The 22,862-nt window shown below is 41.5% G+C and overlaps 1 protein-coding gene across 4 annotated transcripts in view; it reads left to right on the top strand.

Moving 5' to 3' along the window:
- The window catches only part of TIMELESS (timeless circadian regulator), a 121,483-nt gene that overhangs the window by 58,116 nt on the left and 40,505 nt on the right, over positions 1-22,862 (top strand). For all 4 annotated transcript variants that reach the window (XM_089680349.1, XM_089680332.1, XM_089680340.1 and 1 more), the window contains 14 exons: positions 80-235; positions 1,450-1,583; positions 3,423-3,510; positions 4,599-4,775; positions 5,884-6,101; positions 8,348-8,451; positions 8,588-8,757; positions 9,091-9,213; positions 9,294-9,445; positions 9,549-9,646; positions 19,419-19,542; positions 19,918-20,119; positions 21,049-21,200; positions 21,293-21,378. In XM_089680349.1, coding sequence (XP_089536475.1) covers positions 80-235; positions 1,450-1,583; positions 3,423-3,510; positions 4,599-4,775; positions 5,884-6,101; positions 8,348-8,451; positions 8,588-8,757; positions 9,091-9,213; positions 9,294-9,445; positions 9,549-9,646; positions 19,419-19,542; positions 19,918-20,119; positions 21,049-21,200; positions 21,293-21,378 — 1,984 coding nt within the window. The remainder of the gene's footprint in view (positions 1-79; positions 236-1,449; positions 1,584-3,422; positions 3,511-4,598; positions 4,776-5,883; positions 6,102-8,347; positions 8,452-8,587; positions 8,758-9,090; positions 9,214-9,293; positions 9,446-9,548; positions 9,647-19,418; positions 19,543-19,917; positions 20,120-21,048; positions 21,201-21,292; positions 21,379-22,862) is intronic.

Here is a 22,862-nt window from a genome sequence, read left to right as displayed (position 1 = left end):
GAGTACTACTAAACTTTTTGGAAATCCTATGCTGTGTTGAGTTTCTGAGTGGACACATGTCTTGTGTGCTGTATTCCAGGGCGTTGATGATGATGCAAGCATTCATGATAGAGTCCTGTGGGCAATCCACATGAGTGGGATGGATGACCTTGTGAAGTTTTTGGCTAGCTCTGAAACCGAGCAGCAATGGAGCATGCATGTGCTGGAAACTGTATCACTCATGTTCCGAGATCAGGTAAGTGGCTGCAAGATTCTTCTTTTACTTTAGTAAGTAGACTATTACACACTAGAAGTTTTTTTTTTTTTTTTTGTTTCCGTTCAACACTGAACGAAAAAAACCCGAAACTGATAGATCGTCGTACTAACACACACGATGTTAGTGCGGTGATCTCCCCCACTGTGCCTTTGGGTTTTGACAGGGGGACGCTGATGCCATGCAGGTCTCCCGCAGACCTGTCAAAATATCTGCTTTCTGTACGAGATATACGAGCAATCAGATATTCTGACAGGAAGCTTCAGTGAACTACCACAGTGCTCCACAGCGCCTTTGTAGTTCAACGAAAGCTACAAGCCCACAGCCGCTAAGGATGCCAGGACTTGGTTTGTTCATTCATTCACGGAAGTCCGTGAATGAATGATGCGGCCATGTGGGCAGAGGCAGATAGGACAGCGAAACGTCTCTCTGTATTATCTGTCGGGGTGGGTGCAGCGGCTGTGGCTATGGGAACATGTTACATGTTCCACCCTAAAAACATGTTCCCAAAGGTGAACTTATTCTTTAAGCTTTTTCTGTATATCATTGTTATTGTCCTATAGAGATTGGACATTAGGAAAAAAAAAAAAGAAAATATGCTTTTTTTTTCTTCTTTTTTTTTTTTTTTTTTTGGGTCATAAATTTCATGGTAGCCAAAGAGTGCTTGAACATTTTGTCTGTAACCATAACTGTACAGGTGCAGAGTGTATAACAGAAATTTTGATGCTTCTAATTAGACTGTGTGCTGTATTGTTCATGTGCTGCATTGTGTGATCAATTACTATTATTATACAGGATTTATATAGCGCCAACAGTTTGCTCAGCGCTTTACAATATAAAGGGAAACAATACAGTTCAATACAAGAGGGTTAGGAGGGCCCTGGTCCTTGGAGCTTCCAATCTATTTACTAGCAAGCAGTGACGGGATTGCATCCCTAAAGAAGTCCTTAAAAGGCTGACTGTATATTTCTGTAAACCCCAAAAATATTCAGATGCAATATTTCCTTTTTGAAAGTTTGTTAGTAATAGTATGTATTAATTACAGTGCGGTTGGTGTGTGTATGTATGTTTGTGTGTGTGTATATGTGTGTATATATACATATGTGTGTGTATGTGTGTACATATGTATATGTGCGTGTGTATGTATGTTAATGTATAACATTTTATTTTTTAATAAAATTATTTTTGCCCTTTAGAATGCAGAGCACTTGGCATCAACTGGCCAGGCACGTTCCTCTGTAGAAAGAGTGACAGATATGAAGGAACTGGAGATCCTCCGGCAGAGGGAAATGGCAGATAAAAAAAGCAGAGTATTTCAGCGTGGCACACGGTGAGACTTCAAAATATTAAATCCATGAAGAATAGGTCACCTACATTACTATAATGGGTATAAAGAAAGCAAACTAAGCAGTAGTTGTGTCAGGTGTTATCAGTCCTAGTGCTTTTGGGGTTTTTTTTTTTTTTTTTTTGATGGTGGTACAGGGGACAGACTCCGGCTATGAACCATGATCCTGCTCACAGTTGTCTGAGCCAAGCACCACTTGACTTTTTACTGTACTAGCCCATGCAGAATCTCTCTATTGGCATGTAGTGGAGTTGTGCCTTTTGCTCAAGGACATTTGATCTTTCTAGTCTTATTTTTCTAAAGCAATCATTTCTGTAAAAGCGTGAGAATCAAAATTCCCATTTAGCAGAACTGGACAAATACACAAATGCATGAAAATATGTTTTTGCATATCTATGTGGTTGCCTTTGTGAGTACAGTCATATCAGTTATTTACCTCATGTGCAATTTATTAGTTTTAATGGGCTCCATGACCTCTCTATACAGGCAGTACCTGAGTTACAAACATTCGACTTACATGCGGCTCGTACTTAAGAACGGAGGCAATGTAATGTTATGCTGGTCCTCAAAACCAGCACATGGCCATCTTGCTGCTCATCCAATGCTGCCACCTGTCTGGTGGACGTGTCAGCAATCCCACATCACTGTATGGCCAGTTAAACCTTCCTATGCTATTCAAAACTTAAAAATATTTTTTGGCTGGAGTTAAATTAAATAATGTACCTGTTCAAACTTACATACAAATTCAACAGAAACCTACAGAATCTTGTTTGTAATCCGGGTACTGCCTGTATTCATAAAGGCAATAAAAGATTTGCATGGCATATGTTGGAAAGATGATTTAACCACCTGGCAACCACGCTATAGCTGAATGACGGCTACAGCGCAGTTGCCCAGTTCTGGGAGGGTGTCATATGATGTCCTCTCAGAACGTGCCCTCCCGCACGCCCCCAGGGGCACGCATCCGGCAATCTCTGTGATCGCTGTGTCCTACAGACACAGGTGATCACGTGATGAGGTAAAACGCCAATCACAGCCACACAATCACAGCTGCCTTTTACCACATGATCAGCTGTGTCCAATAATACAGCAGATCACGGAGTAAATACAGTTGTCGGTTATCAGCAGCACTTACCTCACGCTGTCACAGTGTGAGGAAAGTACTGCCGATAACCGGCAGCTGTCACAGAGGATAACCAGCACTGATAATCAGGGCACTGATCAGTGCCCTGCAGTGCCGCCCATCAGTGCCACCTGTCAGTGCCCAGCAGTGCCTCCAGTCATTGCCATTAGTCAGTGCTGCCCGTCAGTGCAGCATCATCAATTCCCATCAGTGCCACCTCATTAGTGCAGCATCATCAATTCCCATCAGTGCCACCTCATCAGTGCAGCCTCAGCGCACATCAGCGAAGGAGAAAAATTACCTGTTTGCTACATTTTATAATAGAAACAAAGAAACTTTTTTTTCACATTTTTTTGCTCTTTATTTTTTGTTTATAACGCAAAAAATAAAACACCCAGTGGCGAATAAATATCACCAAAAGAAATCTCTATTTGTGTGAAAAAAAAATGATAAAAATTTCTTATGGGTACAATGTTGCATGACCGCGTAATTGTCATTCAAAGTGTGACAGCTCTGAAAGTTGAAAATTGGCCTGGGCGCGAAGGGGGTATAAGTGCACGGTAGTGGTTAAGTGACTATCTTGTGGAAGCCGTAAAGTGATACTTTTAGACAGATATATTACAGGGTCCACAGATCTTCGAGGTTGAAATCTGACCAGTGTGGCAACGGACGTAAAAGTAAGTTTTGTTTTCTGTTCACAGGCATTCACGGTTTGGTGGCTCTTACATTATTCAGGGTTTAAAGTCAATTGGGGATAAAGATATAATATACCACAAAGGACTTCACACTGTAAGTGTCAACTTGGACCCTATTTGCTTCTAAATTCAACACTTTTTAAGTAGTCTGTTGGTGGGAAGGTAGTATGCCTTCAAATCTGAAACTAGGGGTGACTTTTACTTACACTCTCCTATACTTTTTGATTTTCTATTTTTCCTGCTTTTTGTCTTCTAATTGTACAGTTTAAAGTGAACTCGTCAGGGCCTAATATGTTTTTAATTAAAAAAAAATAATGTTAAGGTGCAGAAAACTGGTAGTGCCTAGGACCCTTGCACACTAGATATTTTAGCCTGTGTGCACCCATTCCTGATGTTTTATTGCTCTCAGGAGGCACCGGTGCAGCATCCACCCCCACTGCCTTCAGCTTGTCAATGTCTGTGGCTGGCTGAAATACAGTGCGGCTGGACAGGGCTGAAAGCTGTACTGAGTGGTACTCGCATTTAACATTGTTTGCATTGAGGGGCGCATGCTTGGAAAGCAGGTATTTTGACATGCATATTTCAGCCTGCCATAGACTTTGACAGGCTGCAGACAGCAGGGCTGGACACTGCACCTGTGCCCCCCACACACTAAAACGGCAGGATTGGAGGCACACAGGCGATCCTCAGGATCACCGCTGATCTCCCTTTCATAAAAGGACACCTAAAACCGTTCTTTTCGGATGGTACAAACTGTACTTATGCAAAATTGTTAATCTTAAATACTTTTTAAACCGTTACAGGTTTACTTTAAAATTGATGCTTTACATGAATCAGTGGGACACACATCAGCAATAACAAATCACATAATTTCTTTGATTTTCTTTACCATAAATTAAAAAAAGAAAACTGATCCAGCTCCCAGGGTAGGGCCATGTGGTGGCTGTCATTATTGAAGACAATCTGTTTTCAGTCAAGAGTGACATAGGAGGCCCCAAAGAGCTGTCCACATTCTACAAAGATGATTAAAATCTAAAATTAGAAACAGAGATGTAATACATTAACATAATTTTAAGGGCGGTTTACTTTAAGCTGATCTTTCACTGGGAAAATCAGACTAAGGTGCTTCTTTTATTCCCTAAAAAATTATAGCAAGTAATGGTGTTGCTGCATTTTTAACAGTTCAAAAATTATACTCCCGATCTTGGAAAAAATATAAGGAGAGTCCCTAAAAGAAAGCTGCAAGCCAAGGACACAGAGGTCCACCGCCGGTCTGCATTCAATGTGCGTCTTTTCCTCAAGGAGTTTTGTGTGGATTTCCTGGAAAACTGTTATAACAGGCTTATGTACATTGTGAAGGTGAGCCAAGGCTATCTAGAGTGGTATCATTCTCTTTTCTGGGATGTGTTTATTTGGAACCTTATTTGTATATGGCAAGTGTCTAGCCAAGATTTAGTTGTAGTCCATCAGTAATGCCAAACATATAGCTACCCTTCTTATTAACCAATAGCATTCTTCAGGTTTTTTGTTTTGTTATTATTACTTCGCTATAGAATGGAGAAGATGGGTGTCAGTTAAAGGGGTAGTAAACTCCGCTTTATGACTTTTACCTACAATAAGACTTACCTGTAGGTTCAGTTAATATCTCTAAACATGTACTGTTTAGTAGATATTCATACTTGTAGAGGCTGGTGACATCTATTGGGAGCACTGTGCCACATCCATGACACCCATGTGTATACATGGTAGTGACATCATTGCTGCTCAGAGCGAGAACCCAGGTGAAGTTGGAAGCATCGGTGACTGCGCTTCTGGAGAGCTTCATTTTAAGGTAAGTCTGTGCTAGTATGAGTTGCGTTATGACTTAAACTGCTCAGGGGCCCAATTTTTTTTCTCTTTTTTTTTTGGACTTCTACTAAATCTCATGAGAAAAACATGGGTGCTGCCATTATTGATCTCTTGAAAATGCTATTTGCTTGGCATTTCTGGTTCTGGCCCTTTTCATTCAAAAATGAGTTGGCAACCTACAACAACTATGCAGAAAAGTACTTCTGATCTTACTGATCTGCATGCTTTTTCTGGCTAAGGCCTGTTGTTGATGAATTACTTAACGAATTATTGAAAATGCTAATTTTCTTTATCTTGTGAGGATCCTCTGGTTTCCATTTTAATTACTTACTGACACAGAACAATTAGAGAGTTCTGGCATGCCTTTTCCCCAAACATGTTCTAGGTATTTTAGAAAACTAGTAATTTTAAGATGAAAATGACACGTTTCCACAACAACTGGTATATTCTTGAGTTCAATCATCTCCACTTAGTGTGGTTGGTCTTGAACCCAGCACTTCAGTGTCACAAGGGGCACAGTGTTAACCACTAATTCAACTGTGCTGTTTTGTCCACTACTTTTGTTTTATGCCAAGTCACAGACTTTCATTATATGATTTGTCGGGTTCCCCTCCTATAGGATCACCTAATTCGAGAGAAGGCTCAACAGCATGATGAGACTTATTACTTGTGGTCTATGGCTTTCTTTATGGCTTTCAATAGACTCTTCCGTTTTCGACCAGAACTTGTATCTGAAACTGTTAGTGTAAGAACATTCCATTTCATAGAGCAAAACCTCACCAACTACTATGAAATGATGCTGACAGACAAAAAAGAGGCTACATCCTGGGCACGCAGGTAGGATACCTTTTTGTATTCTAATATTGTCAATGAATAGTAGGTCGCCAGTAGTCAAATGCATGAATCAAATAAGACGCCTCATTTCTCTCACAGTAATGTTCCCTTTAGTTTTCGAAGAGAAATGCACAAACAGCTAATGGAATAGTTATAAAAAGTGGGGGGTCGTATGTTGTATTTTCAGTGATCACATATTTTAAGTTATTATTGTTGCAGTGTTTACTTTAACCAGTTCCTTACCGGGCCAAATCTGACATTTTCTCTCCTTCATGTACAAATCAGTATTATTTTGCTAGAAAATTAATTAGAACCCCCCAAACATTATATATTTTTTAATAGAGGCCCTAGAGAATAAAAGGGTAGGTGTTGCAATTTTTTTATGTCACACGGTATTTGCGCAGCTGTTTTTCAAACTCTATTTTTTTGGGAGAAATACACTTTGATGAATGTTATTTCACACAAACATTATAGAATACCTAATTTCTGTTGAAATACTAAAGATGATGTTGCACCAAATAAATACCTAACATGTCACGCTTTCAAAATTGTGTACATCTGTGGAATAGTGCCAAACTACAGCACCCAAAAATCTCCATAGGCAATGCTTTAATAGCCTTTACAGGTTAGCAGTTTAGAGTTACACCCTGGAGGTCTGGAGCTAAAATTATTGTTCTCGCTCTGATGTTCACGACCATACCTCACAAGTGTGGTGCGATCACCATTTACATATCTGTGCGGGACTTGCATATGTGTTCACGCATAAGCACGGTGGGAGGGGGGTGCTTTAATTTTTATTCTTATCTTTTTTTTTTAGTTTACGCTATTTTAATTTTTTTTAATCAACTTTATTGCTTTCACAAGGCATGAACAACATCCCTTGTGAAAGCATGGGCTGTGACAGGTCCTCTTTATGGAGAGACCTGGGATCTATTAGACCTAAAATCTCTCCACTGACCTCCAGTGCAGCCGATCAGACACAGATTGGACTGATCAGTTGCTTACCTGGCTGCTAACGGTCAGGTAAACAAAGAACCAAAACTGGAAGTGACGAAATCTTTGTCACTTCTGGTTTCCGGGGCCACAGAGTGGGAGGAACAGCATAGTTTCCTCTCTGTGCAGTACCGCGGCCAGTCGCAGCAGTCCCAGACTCTGCAATTGGATGGGTGAGCCCAGGAAAGGCAGCGTCATGAAGGGCACACCATTCCGCCACCTGCAGAAGAGATCGAGTGGCTGTGCAGCAACTCGTATCTCTTCTGCTAAACAGAGAATTAGAAGCAGACAAGTTTTATACCGGGATGATGTCTGCAGTTACATAACCACTGCAACCCAAGGATGTCATATGACGTCAAATTTTGTGTGCTGTGCGGGGCTCTGGCCATGTCACTCATTTACAGTCCTCTGAATGAGAGACTGACAGCCTTAGCTATGTCAGCTTGTAGTCCTCAGTAAACAACCACGGCGCAGTGGAGCGCCGTGGTAGTTAATTTATTCTTCTTGTCGACATGTTTGCTTGCTTGTCCACCCCGTACGGGCAAACAGACATACCGACAGATCTGCAGGAGACCTGCATGGCACCAGCGATCTGCTGATCGCTGGTGCAATGCTTTACAGGCTCCTGCAGACAAAACTAATAAATGCACTTTTTTTTTACCTGCAAAAAAATGTGCATTTATTATTTTTTACTAAAAGATTAACTTATCCTTTAAAGCTGAGGGAGTCAGACCAAGATCACCTTGTAAATGCAGGAAATACTTGGGTTTCTGGTGGGCAGTGATTCCAGTCTTTGCTCTGTGGCAGAGCTAAGGCCACCACTGCTATTCAACACTTTTGAATGTGTAATATGTCTGCCTGTTTGTCTCATGCTACACATGTGTATGTACAGTGTTTTTATGGTTGGTCTTTCCTGGCACCTTATTGGATTCTTATCAGAATGCTCAATGGCAATTAACATTTGGCCAGAACCAACACACATTTCAGAAACCCTAGATATGGTTTTTACTTTTGTTTGGTGTTTTGTCACAGTGTACAGTGCTGAAATTTTTTTTCTTTCAATGCCCTAATGACAAAAAAATACATATTGAATTGTATGCCATGCCATGTGCCTCATTTTAGGTTAATTGTTTGAATGTGTGTATTGATTTATATTTAGCTCTGGTTGGAAGCATTTAATTAAATACTAAAAGATTTGTTTGTCATCTTTTCAACAGTATTTTAAACCATTTTTCATATCTGTTTTGTAAATGCAGAATGCATCTTGCCCTAAAAGCTTATCAAGAACTTATCACTACCATCAATGAAATGGATCATTCTAAGGATGAATCTGTGCGAGACAGTAGCAAAGTTATTAAAAGTGAGTTATACTGAGCTTTGATGACTCCTAATTTACGTTGTTTGCTGTTCTTAATATAGTATAGTATGTTGATAGAACTGTTTACAGTCTAAATGTTGTATTGCTGTAAGTCTTTTTCTGTGTTTTGTATCCTCAGACAACATATTCTATGTGATGGAATATAGAGAGCTGTTTCTTGCACTGTTTAGAAAGTTTGATGAAACAAAACAACCGCGATCTTTCTTAAAAGATTTGGTAGAAACAACTCATTTGTTTCTGAAGATGTTGGAAAAGTTTTGCAAAGGAAAGCGAACGATAGTGGTCCAGGTAATATCTACAATGAAATGGGTTTGTTTCTATGTGTTGCTATCATGCTACTGTGTAGCTGGGTTCTTTCAATAATGCAGTGAGGAATATTGTAATTGCTGTAACCCAGAACAACAAACCAGAATAATGTTTTTGTTGTTTTTTTTTTCAGTCTGACTCCAAAAACTGAAATCTGATTGATTTGTTACTCCACTTTGTACATTGCCACATTGTGCACTATAATGTAATTTCTGGTCTTATCCAGGGCTTTGAAGAGTGTCGTAAATTTGCTGATGATAACTTCTACAAGTGTCCAGTAACAGGAAGTCTAATGTCTGTGTTCTCATTGCATAGAACCGTAGAGTGAAAAGAAAGAAAAAGAAGAAACCCAGCAGGAGTGAAGAGCAACAAAAAAGTCCAGAAGAGTTGGAGGAAATTTGGAAAACACTTTCTGTGAGGCTGAGCAGCTGTGCTACGGTAATGCCTGTTTGCTGCTAGGAACCATTTGTATTTTTGGATGAGATTTCTTTCCTGATTTTCATGTTCAACTAAACTAGGGTGCAGAAAGTCTACCAGAAGAAGTTGTTCCTTTTGATGCAGCCTCTGAAATACCTGTTGAAGAACAAAGAAGTGAAGCTTTGGTGCGAATTCAGAATGGCCTTTTTAGTGGGCAAGCTGCAGAGTCTCTTGTTCTGCTCCGTTCTGCCAGGTAAGCTTTGTGCTGCTATGGTTATATCAGCAGACCTACAGATTTTTAGTTCATGTGAATAAAATATGTTGTAAAGCTTACCATTTGTCCCTTTTTTATGCAGGGAAGTTTGGCCAGAGGGTGATGTGTTTGGATCTTCTGAATCAGGGCCAGAAGAAGAAGTTGAACTTCTCAAGCAAATTTTCTTTGCTGATCTTCCCAGTAAGTATTGTTCCCTTTCCTTCATCTGTAATCTTGTACAAATTTAGTGATGAATCGTTTATGGGTTACTCACCACTATTGGCTGACTTTAATTTTCAAAGGTTATATTTATTTTCAGTAAATACAGAATATGAGTGATTTACCTGAAAGTAATCCTTGATATGATTTTCTCATTTTTACAAGCTTATCTGTCAATTTATTTTGTATATGCTTTACAAATGTATAAATCAGTCCCCAGAGGATTATCTGTGCAATTGCCCTGCTTCTTTTAAGGGAAAGCTTTCCTGTGAGAAACACAAATGCTGCTATTGCTGGATTCTCATTCTGAAAATACCAGAGTGTCATGGTGAATCTCTTGCTTTAATACTTGAGTCAGATATTGACTTTACTCCAGTTTTCCCAATTTTCTATACTTGTGCTGGGACAGTGGATAACTATAATAGCCAGGCAGCAGTTTTTTTTACAGGAGGTCATTAGTTGAAACACCTGCATTTTTCTCAGGAAAGGTTTGCATAAAATTTTGATATATCAGCCACAAAGAGACTATTATTTTTCAGTACATTTTGAGAATCCATAAAGCACAGCCAGAACTTTTTTTTATTTGTGCAGGACATGGGCAGATTCAGGGGTGACAGAGTTATAGGCTGGTACCTTCAGGTGATTGGACACTCGCAAAGAAAGCGGTGAAGACCCTCATATAACCCCTTCCACTCCCAACAATCATAAGTTCTTTATCTCACTCGGGACATTGTACTTAAATCCTTTTGCCCTTCTCTGTAGCACCCTTGGTAGGTGGCACTCAACTCTCTCAAAGTATTTTGAGCTTTTAGTGTCTATCTTGCTACCTTGGCCATGATGAGACAATGGATTCCCTCTTTGTGCTCATGGAGGGATTTTGCAAGGGGCTCTCTCTGTTTCGTTTCACTATTCCTAGGTGGTTCCATCAGGATGTGGTCCAGACTTACTCAACAGAGAATAGGGTTTCTCCCTTTTCTGGTAAAGGCTTATTCTACTCTAACTATTAGTGCTTCCTGGGCTTTTCAACTTCAAGGTTATGCATTGCAAATCTGTAAGGCTGCCACCTGGTCTTCAAGCGAAGAGAGGGTGAGGTGCCAGCCAAGTGCAGTATTAAAGTGAGGCATTTATTCACACAAGATTGAAAACACTCACAAGCGTGTAGCCTGACGTTTATTCTGGCCTCTCCTCCTTCCTGTCACTTCCACCTGTGCGCTCTACACTGGATCCAGTGGACTTCATGATGTACACAGGGCGCCCTGGCCCCATCAGTTCCATCTTCATTCTTGGACTGCAGTGGCGGGACTTGCAGGATAGGAGTGAGCGGTGACACCGTACTTTGATGAGTGTACTATTGCACATCTTGTGAGTGTTTTTAATCTTGTGTGAATAAATGCCTCATTTTAATAGTGCACTTAGCTGGCGCCTCCCACTCTCTTCTCTTTATTTTGTTACACAGAGCTGGACAAATGCTAAGGATGGCTGCCACCGGTGCTAATTAGGACTATTATCTATATGAACTTTTGGACTATGAAGGACATATGCATTATCCCTGTGCTTAGTGTACATTGAATGTAGATACATACAAGAATTGATCTCCTTGTGTGCCAAAACTTATACATTATCTACCACCTCATCTTAAGGTGCTTCAAACAGCTGTTGGAACTGAGTCTGGCTCTCTTGAGGTTTTTTTTTTCCTGGTTATTCTGTTTTAGGTTGTTCTGTTTTTATCACTGTTTTACCTTCTCATTAATACTAATACTGTTTGAGGACATCCCAGTCATCTGAATCTGCATGTATTGTATGAAGAAAAAATGGAGTTAAACTTCTTGATTGCTTTCTGCACACACAGGACTTGTCATAGAAGCAGTGATGACCGGAAAATAACTTAAAGTGGTTGTAAAGGGAAAAGTTTTTTTTTCTTTTACCTTATTGCATTTTCTGCATTAAGATAAAAAAAAAAAACTGTTCAACTCTCCCCAGCCCCCTTCCAAATACTTACCTGAGCAATCCAGCATTGTGCCCAAGTGCAGTAGCACTCTCTCCCTCTTTCTCCTCACAGCCATTGGCTCTTTCTGCTGTCAATCTAATCCTGTGAGGGGGCGGGGCCAAGCTGCACTGTGTATGTCAATAGATGCACACAGTCTAGTTCAGGATCGAGCCCACACGTGCCACTAACGGAAGCAGCTGCGTTTGGTGACACATGGTGAAGAGGAGCAGCTGAGAGCACCAGCAGGGAACCCCAGAGGAGGAGGATCAGGACCTCTCTGCGCAGAGCAGAGCAGGAAAGTATAACATGAGTGTTATCTCCTAGATCATCGGTTCTCAACCTGGGGGTCGAACGACCCTTTCACAGGGGTCGCCTAAGACCATCGGAAAACACATATTTCCGATGGTCTTAGGAACCGAGACACCGCTCCTCTATCAGTCTCCAGGTGTGGGCGGGATGACATGCCGCCCCTGTCATCTGGACACACCCCCGGGATCAATCCTCGCCGGTGATTGGCCGCCGGCACTATTCCTCCCCCCACTGACACCAACGATGGGGCACTATTCCTCCCCCCACTGACACCAACGATGGGGCACTATTCCTCCCCCCACTGACACCAACGATGGGGCACTATTCCTCCCCCCACTGACACCAACGATGGGGCACTATTCCTCCCCCCACTGACACCAACGATGGGGCACTATTCCTCCCCCCACTGACACCAACGATGGGGCACTATTCCTCCCCCCACTGACACCAACGATGGGGCACTATTCCTCCCCCCACTGACACCAACGATGGGGCACTATTCCTCCCCCCACTGACACCAACGATGGGGCACTATTCCTCCCCCCACTGACACCAACGATGGGGCACTATTCCTCCCCCCACTGACACCAACGATGGGGCACTATTCCTCCCCCCACTGACACCAACGATGGGGCACTATTCCTCCCCCCACTGACACCAACGATGGGGCACTATTCCTCCCCCCACTGACACCAACGATGGGGCACTATTCCTCCCCCCACTGACACCAACGATGGGGCACTATTCCTCCCCCCCCACTGACACCAACGATGGGGCACTATTCCTCCCCCCCCACTGACACCAACGATGGGGCACTATTCCTCCCCCCCCACTGACACCAACGATGGGGCACTATTCCTCCCCCCCCCACTGACACCAACGATGGGGCACTATTCCCCCCCCCACTGACACCAACGATGGGGCACTATTCCTCCCCCCCCCACTGACACCAACGATGGGGCACTATTCCTCCCCCCCCACTGACACCAACGATGGGGCACTATTCCTCCCCCCCCCCACTGACACCAACGATGGGGCACTATTCCTCCCCCCCCCCACTGACACCAACGATGGGGCACTATTCCTCCCCCCCCACTGACACCAACGATGGGGCACTATTCCTCCCCCCCCCACTGACACCAACGATGGGGCACTATTCCTCCCCCCCCCACTGACACCAACGATGGGGCACTATTCCTCCCCCCCCCACTGACACCAACGATGGGGCACTATTCCTCCCCCCCCCACTGACACCAACGATGGGGCACTATTCCTCCCCCCCCCACTGACACCAACGATGGGGCACTATTCCTCCCCCCCCCACTGACACCAACGATGGGGCACTATTCCTCCCCCCCCCACTGACACCAACGATGGGGCACTATTCCTCCCCCCCCCACTGACACCAACGATGGGGCACTATTCCTCCCCCCCCCCACTGACACCAACGATGGGGCACTATTCCTCCCCCCCCACTGACACCAACGATGGGGCACTATTCCTCCCCCCCCCACTGACACCAACGATGGGGCACTATTCCTCCCCCCCCCACTGACACCAACGATGGGGCACTATTCCTCCCCCCCCCCACTGACACCAACGATGGGGCACTATTCCTCCCCCCACTGACACCAACGATGGGGCACTATTCCTCCCCCCACTGACACCAACGATGGGGCACTATTCCTCCCCCCCCCCACTGACACCAACGATGGGGCACTATTCCTCCCCCCACTGACACCAACGATGGGGCACTATTTCCCCCCCCCCCACTGACACCAACGATGGGGCACTATTTCCCCCCCCCCCCCCCCACTGACACCAACGATGGGGCACTATTTCCCCCCCCCCCCCCACTGACACCAACGATGGGGCACTATTTCCCCCCCCCCACTGACACCAACGATGGGGCACTATTCCTCCCCCCACTGACACCAACGATGGGGCACTATTCCTCCCCCCACTGACACCAAAGATGGGGCACTATTCCTCCCCCCACTGACACCAAAGATGGGGCACTATTCCCCCCCCCCCCCACTGACACCAACGATGGGGCACTATTCCCCCCCCCCCACTGACACCAACGATGGGGCACTATTCCCCCCCCCCCACTGACACCAACGATGGGGCACTATTCCCCCCCCCCCACTGACACCAACGATGGGGCACTATTCCCCCCCCCCACTGACACCAACGATGGGGCACTATTCCCCCCCCCCCCTGACATCAGTGATGGGGCACTATTCCTCTCACTGACACCGATGATGAGGCACTATTCCTCCCACTGACACCAACGATGGGACACTATTCATCCCACTGACATCAGTGATGGGGCACTACTCCTTCCACTGACACCAATGATGTGGCACTATTCCTCCCACTGCAAAATTACAGTTATGAAGTAGCAACGAAAATAATTTTATGGTTGGGGGTCACCACAACATGAGGAACTGTATTAAGGGGTCGCGGCATTAGAAAGGTTGAGAACCACTGTCCTAGATTGTAAGCTCGAAAGAGCAGGGCCCTCGAACCCCTCGTGTATCACATTGTATTGGTATTGTTCTGTCACATGTTCTGTCCCCCTTTGTAATGTACAGCGCTGAGCGAACTATTGGCGCTTTATAAATACTGTATAATAATAATAATAATTTAACCACTTCCCTCCCATAAAACCTACCCGTACATCCTTAGATTTTGGTGGTTATACTAGGGCTATGGCTGCTGCTGCAGTCATGTCCCCGTTATCTGTTTATAGCTGGCAATGCTGAACAAGGTAAAAGCAATGCGAGCGGCTAAATAGCTGCTAGATCACTTTTACATGCGGTGGAAGGGGCATCCCCACTGCCTTCATGAGCTCTCCAATTCCACCAGGGATCCTGGGGCTGAAGCCGGCGATTCTGCCAGCTTAGCATAGAGTTGACCAAGGGACGGAACTTCCACGATCATCTCTATGGTTTAAGAAACTGGAAGCGACGAGTATTTTGTCAATTCCAGTTTTAGTCTAATGTAAGTAGGTTTGCTACCAGCTTGTGAAAGCATCTGATGAAACTGATTTCGGTTTCAGTAGCTTTTAAGGGCAGAGGCGAGATCTGGATCTAGTGGAGCCTAGATATCTCAATAAAGAGAACCTTTCACTGCTCATTCTGTCACAAGAGATGTTGTTTATCCCTTGTGATAGCAATAAAAGTGATTAAAAAAAATGTAAGGAGACAATGTAACAATTAAAAAAAATTTAAATAAAATAATTTTAATACATTTTTAAGTGCCCCCGTGCTCGTGCACAAAGCCAGACACATACATAGGTTGCGCACACATATGTAAACAGTGTTCACACTAGACCTCCTGTGTAACTCTAAGCTGGTAACCTGTAAAGCAGGGGTATCCAACCTTTTGACTTTCTTGGGCCACGTTGGAAGTAGAGTAATGGTCTTGGGCCACACATAAAATACACTAACTGATAGAGATAATGTACCTGTCTGTGTAATAAAACTAAATTTTTTTGATATTTTTTTTTTTTTAAATTATTACAGTAAAAGAGGGCAACATAAAAGTAGTGCGATAATTGACACTGTTTTTGATAACCTCTGGCATCAATATCTGGTTCGATGGATGTAGCAGCAATTCTTAATGAATTCTCAACATTAGTGTTTTAGTTCTAATTTTGCCCTTCCTGTGCTTCATCCTTGAAAATAGTTGCTCACAAATATAGGTGCTGCTGAAAACTGATTACATGAATAAGGTGTGATTGTGAAGAGTGGGATATTTTTATTTGATTAAACTCCAGTCCAGTAAAGACACTGTCAAATTCTTCACTTGCACGTGTTCGCTTAGTGTTTTTTTTTTTTTTTTTTTTTTTTTTTAAATTCCCCCACAAAAAACAAGTTTTCGATTTTGTTTTGGGCCGCAGGTTGGACACTCCTGTAAAGACTTTTAAAGAAACTTTTCAGTACCGTAGTTTGTTGACATTCCTTAGCGTAACATCATCTTTTATATTTTACCAAACAGTTGGGTATTATTGTATTGTGTTTTTGTTTATTAAAATTCATTAACCACTTGCCCTCCTGAGGATTTACCCCCCTTCCTGACAAGGCCATTTTTTCCGATACGGCGCTGCGATACAAAAAAAGACTGACAATTCTGAAAAAAAAAACCAAAACAATATTTTTGACTTTGTTATAAAACATATCCAGTAAAAATAAAATGTAAAAAATCAAATGTCATTATAAATGCGCAATCCAAAGCAGCGTGCTGGAGCTGACAAGGGAGAGGTCTGTATTGTTTACATACAGACCTCTCCCCCATCAATGTTCCTCGGCAATCACCGGGTGCCTGTGGGGAATCTCTAGCCGGGACCCAGTGATCGACAGCTGTAACCACCAATGGCGGCACGGGTAGGGTGCGTGCCCCCTACCCAGAAATACTAAATCAAGTATACAGATGAAACTCGAAAAATTAGAATATCGTGCAAAAGTTCATTTATTTCAGTAATGCAACTTAAAAGGTGAAAATAATATATGATATAGACTTATTACATGCAAAGCAAAATAGTTCAAGCCGTGATTTGTCATAATTGTGATGATTAGGGCTTACAGTTCATGAAAACCCCAAATCCACAATCTGAGAAAATTAGAATATTGTGAAAAGGTGCATTATTCTAGGCTCAAAGTGTCCCACTCTAATCAGCTAATTAAGCCATAACACCTGCAAAGGGTTCCTGAGCCTTTAAATGGTCTCTCAGTCGGGTTCAGTAGGAATCACAATCATGGGAAAGACTGCTGACCTGACAGTTGTGCAGAAAACCATCATTGACACCCTCCATAAGGAGGGAAAGCCTCAAAAGGTAATTGCAAAAGAAGTTGGATGGTCCCAAAGTGCTGTATCAAAGCGCATTAATAGAAAGTTATGTGGAAGGAAAAAGTGTGGAAGAAGAAGGTGCACAAGCAGCAGGGATGACTACAGCCTGGAGAATTTCTGGTTTGGATAAATAAAGAATGCAAAAAAAAAAAAAAAAAAAATGTTGTTTACACAAGGCTAATTGATTAGGCCTAATCTATAATGATAGTTCTCCTTCTTGACCGGAAAAGACTCCTTCTCTAAATCACAATCTCAAAAATGTACTTTTAATCCATAAAATTTGACATGATAAAGCCACATTACTACTGGGTATGTATTTGACCGTGGAAGAAAATACTGAACAGATCAAGATCACATATGGCTAGGCTATCCTATGAAGGAGGTCTTCCACCTCCTGGGTGACCTGCCTGTCTGAGGGATATCATGTTTAGAATCTCTGGAATGGCAGTTGCATAATGCACAATAATATGTGGGTACTAGATCATGACATGGGATATACTCTAAATATTAAATTAATTGTGAACCTTTTTTTAAATCACAAACACGTTACATTTGCCTGCTCTGTGCAATAGTTTTGCCAATGGCTCCCTTTGCTGTGTCTGAGCCAATGAGCAGGCAGAGAGCTTTTGCTCTAGTTCACATCGCTGGATTGAGATTGGGCTCAGGTAAATATAGGGGAGCTGCATGCAAAATGTTTTTTACCTTCCTGCATAGAATGCAGGAAGGTAAAAAAAAAAACCTGCTGCCTTTACAATGACTTTAATACATTTAAAAAACTATCCGAGGGAGGAGCAGCTGAATGCTTGTAAAGACAGTGACATCCTTTTGGCCACACAGATCTTTTTGGTCAAATGATTTTGGTCAACACCCTCCTTAGGGACCAGAAAAAAGAGACTGCATTAGTGGTCTGGAGCTCTCTTTTGTACCATCAAGCAAGGAACCATCCAAGATATATGATTTCTTACTCATTGACTGGGCTTTGCTGAATTCAGAACCAGGACTTTGAAAAGTATTTTCATTCTGAAAAATTTAAAATTTTTCTGTTGGATTGTTGTCTATTTTTCTTTTGTAATACATATTTTTATGTAGATATTTTTTTGCATGGTTTGACCTTTTCTATTATTCAACAATGTTTTGAAAAGTTTTAATATTGTCTCTAATGCACTAATGCAGAACTTTAAGAATCCCTGTCTCTTTGAAGAGTGCTACTGTACTGTAAATCTCTGGAATATTTTTGTCTGTAGTGACAGTGTGTATTAGATGTTTATTAGAAGGCATAATTGTTTTTGTTAATGTTGATATTTACAATAAATATCTGGTGGCAGAGTAACAAGTTAACTGCGTAATTAACGAAACCCAGTGACGATTGCTGCTGGCACTTAGATGGTGGTCCTGTGAGCTCGAGAATCATTGTGAAAGGGGAGGCCAATGGTGTCATTGTCATATATGAGTGACAGCATGGTGTGAGTGTTGGATTTTAGACACATGTAATACTTCTTTCAGTGTCTTGAGGCGATTATGAATGAAAGAGCCCTTGAAATAAAAAATGAAGTGTGATTTTATTCTATCACACAATGGCTTAAAATAACAATGTAAAGCGTATCATGAACAGTTCCATGTAGATAAAACTACTGTAGAAATATCAAGCAGAAGTTTAAAGAAAAGTCACCATTATTGTCATGGCTGTCTGACCATGTGCACCTTCCATGTTCTCCTTGTCCTTCTCGAGACTTTGGGAAGAAGCCAGAAGTAGACGGAAGTAACGATCTTGTCTTACAACATGCACCTGTTCCAGCTTCTTTGAAGTGTGTGTGTTTGTGTGTGTGTGTGTGTGTGTGTGTGTGTGATGTATGCAAGAGTGCCGCTGTCCCGTATGGACCTTTTTATGAAGGAAGTCAGTACTGCTTGGCAAAGCTATTTCATAGAAGGCAGGGGACGCTATATCTATGAAGATTTGATGGACAGGTACATATGTTGATGATGTAACCTCAACTATCATATTTAAATTATAATATAACTTAAGATCGTTACAACATATCAATGTATAATCACTAATCTATATATGTATCAATATTATAAATTATACTTAATACACACAGATACTATTAAAAATACATTCAGTAATAGTAAGTCTATAATGAGTCACTCCTAATACCCTTGACATTTACTAGAGACTTCTAACCAGCTATGCCTTAATATAGTCTTCAGCTGGTTTAGCTGGTCTCAGCTTAACTAACTCATATCTTTTGGTCTCAGCTATAACTTATATCTCAGCTTACTTTACTGAAGAATTAAATAATATCATTGGCTTAAGGCGTCCATTCAAACATATTAATATTAATTATGAATAATCATAAAAACAAAATATTTTGCTAGCTTGCCATCAATATAAGTGCCGAATCATGAATTTGATTAATTTCCTTCAGTGAGTTTGATCAGCCATTTTTCACAAATTGGTAAAGGTTGCCAGGGTCTGACACCATGTCTTTCACACTTGTCAGTAGTAAAGAGATCACCAGACCCTAGGCATCTGCAATATCTAATTCTAATCTCACTGATTTGAAGTGGTTGTAAATGTATTTATAATGAATTGTTTAAATTCAGGATCATCTCAGGTTGATGATAATGAGGAGCAAGAAGAAGAGGAGGTTGAGGAGGAAATAGAGGAGGAGCTCACCTCAGTTCAAGTGTCTGAGAAAGAGTTTAACTTCTTGGACTATATGAAAAGGTTAGTTATTTGTAATTACATGTGTATTGGTAATGGCATTGTAATGGCATAGTTTACTTCCTTATTTTATGAGTACCCTGGTCTGTTTGGACAGATTTTGCAGTTATTTCTTCAGCTTATTTAGATTACTTCATGTTCTAAGTATATACAGGAACGCACTGAAACATGGTGCCTTACAAAAGTTCTGTTACTGCTCCCAGTATTCACAGATGGTGCTCAAATTTTACATTGGGTCTGGTTACCTTGGGTTTTTCTTTTTTTGCCATTATACATGAATGTTGCCCATTGAATAGCTACAGTTTTGCTATTTCTTTAAATCATTAAGGATTTATTACAATCTGGTTTTAATAACTGATTGTTTTCTATACCATGCAGATTTGCCAGCTCCAGTGTGGTGAAGACCTATGTTTTGCTGCTGAAGACCTATCAGCAAAACAGTTCGCATACCAACCACTGTGTGGTGAAAATGTTGCACCGTATTGCCTATGACTTGAAAATGGAGGCACTACTTTTTCAGCTCTCTGTTTTCTGTGTTTTTAATCGTATTCTCAATGACCCTGTAGCTAGTGCCTACAAGGTAAGCAATCTGAAGGTTATTTAGTCAGTAGACATAAGTGTACTCCAATGAGTTCTCATCCGAATGCAATTTGAGAATCACATTTGAGAGTTCCAGTATGATGGACTAGACTGCTTTTAGCCATTAAATGACAACCTTTTGCTTTATTGTTCATGACATGCTACTCTCATACTACACACTACTTTGGCTGTGTGTCCAGTGATTAGAACCTGGAGGCCTATGCTGACAATATATGACTTTGTGAGGCCTCTTTTCTTTTCCGACTCTTTTGTAAATGTGAATTTTTGGTGATTCTTGGCATCAAAAAATGAGTCTATTTCCTCAAAATACTATTCAGGAACTTTGACATTTGCAGTTAAAGGAGTTCTGTGGTTACAACATACACTTTCATTTTGTAACATCAGCATTGCAATAGCAATACAAACAATGGCAATTATTGACAATCTAATATAAGCTTACTTGCAACCTTTCCTGTTGTGAGTGCTGCCTTTCTGCTAGACCTCTATTTCCACTTCCTGGATTCCCTGCATGCTTTGCAGCCTCTCCTCTGCAGTTTATTTTCAATTTCTAAGGACTACATATCCCATTGTACCTTGCTGCCCAGAAGCTGTGAATCATCTACTGCCTCTGCCTTCTAAAGATCCTGTTGTCAGAACCCCTGTGGTTCAGAAGGCAGCTTTTGTGAATTCAGTGGCACAGCAGTGCACACCCGCAGGGCATAGTGAATTTGTACCAAAGAATTCAAGGAAATAAATGTGTGGGATTCTATGCAAAGCAAGCTTACAAATTTCACAATCATTCAGATTAATGGGAGCAGGCCCAAAATAATTGAAATTCAAACTGGAACTTAATATATGATATATTTTGACCATAGTTACGCTTTAAGATATGTGTGCTAATGGCGTTTTTGGCACCCTACTATTTTGCAGGAATTAGTAGCATTTTGTAAATTTATCCTGAATAAGTTCTTTGCACTTGCTGCTACAAACAAGAAGGCATATGTAGAGCTCCTTTTTTGGAAAAATACTACTGTAGTTCGAGAGATGACAGAGGGTTACCGCAAGCCTGGTGAGGAAGAAAGGTAAGGTTTTAGCAGCGTGAATAGTGACAGTATTAGTGTAGCACATTACAGACAATAGTCATGTGCTAATAGCCAGCATTCTCTTTATTCAGTGATAATGCTCGAAAACGCATAAAATGGACACCAGAAGAAGAGGAGGAACTTCGATCCTTATACTTACAGTATAAAGAGGTTGAAGGTAAATGTTCCTTATTTTTTTTAATCTATAATGTGTTGAAAAATGAACATTTTGTCTTGAATTCCTAATGAAAAATCACTTTGCACTGCCTGGCATGTGAGGGAGCCTATAGCTTTATAGCTGAATATTTGCAGTGTAAATCTAAGGCACTGTTTTGTGAAATTTAGAGTGAGATTTGTTGATTCCACTACTGTGCTGTTTACTGCTTTCCTGGCTGGAGGCTCTGACAAAGCCCTGCCACTACCAAGGTGGCTTCCTCCATTCAGAGACTGCAGAATAAGACATGATAGGTGAGTAAAGGGAAAAAGGCAAGCCATAGATTATACCATTTTTATTTTTTTTTTCCTTCCACCACAGATGGAAGGAAAGAGAATTGCTTGGTTCCCCCATAACACAATGTTCACTGCTAGTGGTTTTAGCTGCTGGCAGTGATTGCACTCAAAAAATCTGACAGGCTATTTGTACTGCCCATAGATGGATTAAATTTCAGCCAGTCCCTGCTGAACCAGCTAAGGGTAAATCTATTTATGGCCGGCTTTAGTCCATTGCAGAAGATCACAGGCAATATTTCTGCCTAGACCTTTGCCCTCTGCATGCCTTTTGGCCACAGTTTTCATAGCTCAGTTCCTCTTTAACCACTTCAAGTCCGTACACTTTTACCCCCTTCCTGTCCAGCCCAATTTTCAGCTTTCAGTGCTATCACACTTTGAATGACAATTGCGCGGTCATGCAACACTGTACCCATATGAATTTTTTAGCCTTTTTTTTTGAGACAGATAAAACTTTATTTTGGTGGTATTTATTCACCACTGGGATATTTATTTTTTTTGCTATGTAAATAAAAAAGTCCAAAAAATTTGAAAAAAAGTGTTTTTTCTTCTAAAATTTTTGCAAATAAATAATATTTCATCATAACTCTTGGCCAAAATGTATTCCGTTATCTTTTTAGTAAATAAAAAAAAAACCCAAATTAGTTTATAACCAAAAATTATAATTTTTAAACATTTTTTTTACATTTTTATTTTAGTTTTTTATATTATTATTTTTTTTTATTTACATACTGTCACCCTAGCAGTGCAGTGTCACCATGGTGACACTGTAGTACTTGTGGGGGGTGATGACGATTTTTTTTTTTTTTTTAACTGATTGTTTTTACAGCCTTTATGGGTGTAAAAGCAATCATTTCTCCTTCTCTCTGGCTGCATTCTTGCAGCCATTGAGAACTACTGTGTGAGCTGTGATTGGTCACAGCTTGTCACATGTTACAAGGCTGTTGTGAATAGCCTTGTAGCATGTGACCTCTGTGATCATTCACAGATTTCACACGTAGTAAGCAATGATGTCAGAAGTGACATCTTGCTTACTACTCTGCATGTGATCACTGATTGGCCAATCAGTGATCACATGATCGGGACCTCGCACAGAGGTCCCGTATGACGATCAGTGTTCTACTGTGTCCGGAGGACACAGTGGGCACTGGATCG

This window comes from Staurois parvus, unplaced genomic scaffold (genome assembly GCF_062004578.1).
Source record: "Staurois parvus isolate SC_StPar_1 unplaced genomic scaffold, SC_StPar_1.0 ptg000017l, whole genome shotgun sequence".
Classification (NCBI taxonomy): domain Eukaryota; kingdom Metazoa; phylum Chordata; class Amphibia; order Anura; family Ranidae; genus Staurois; species Staurois parvus.
The sequence above is the reverse complement of the archived record's forward strand: the minus strand, read 5'-3'. Positions and strand labels throughout refer to the sequence as shown.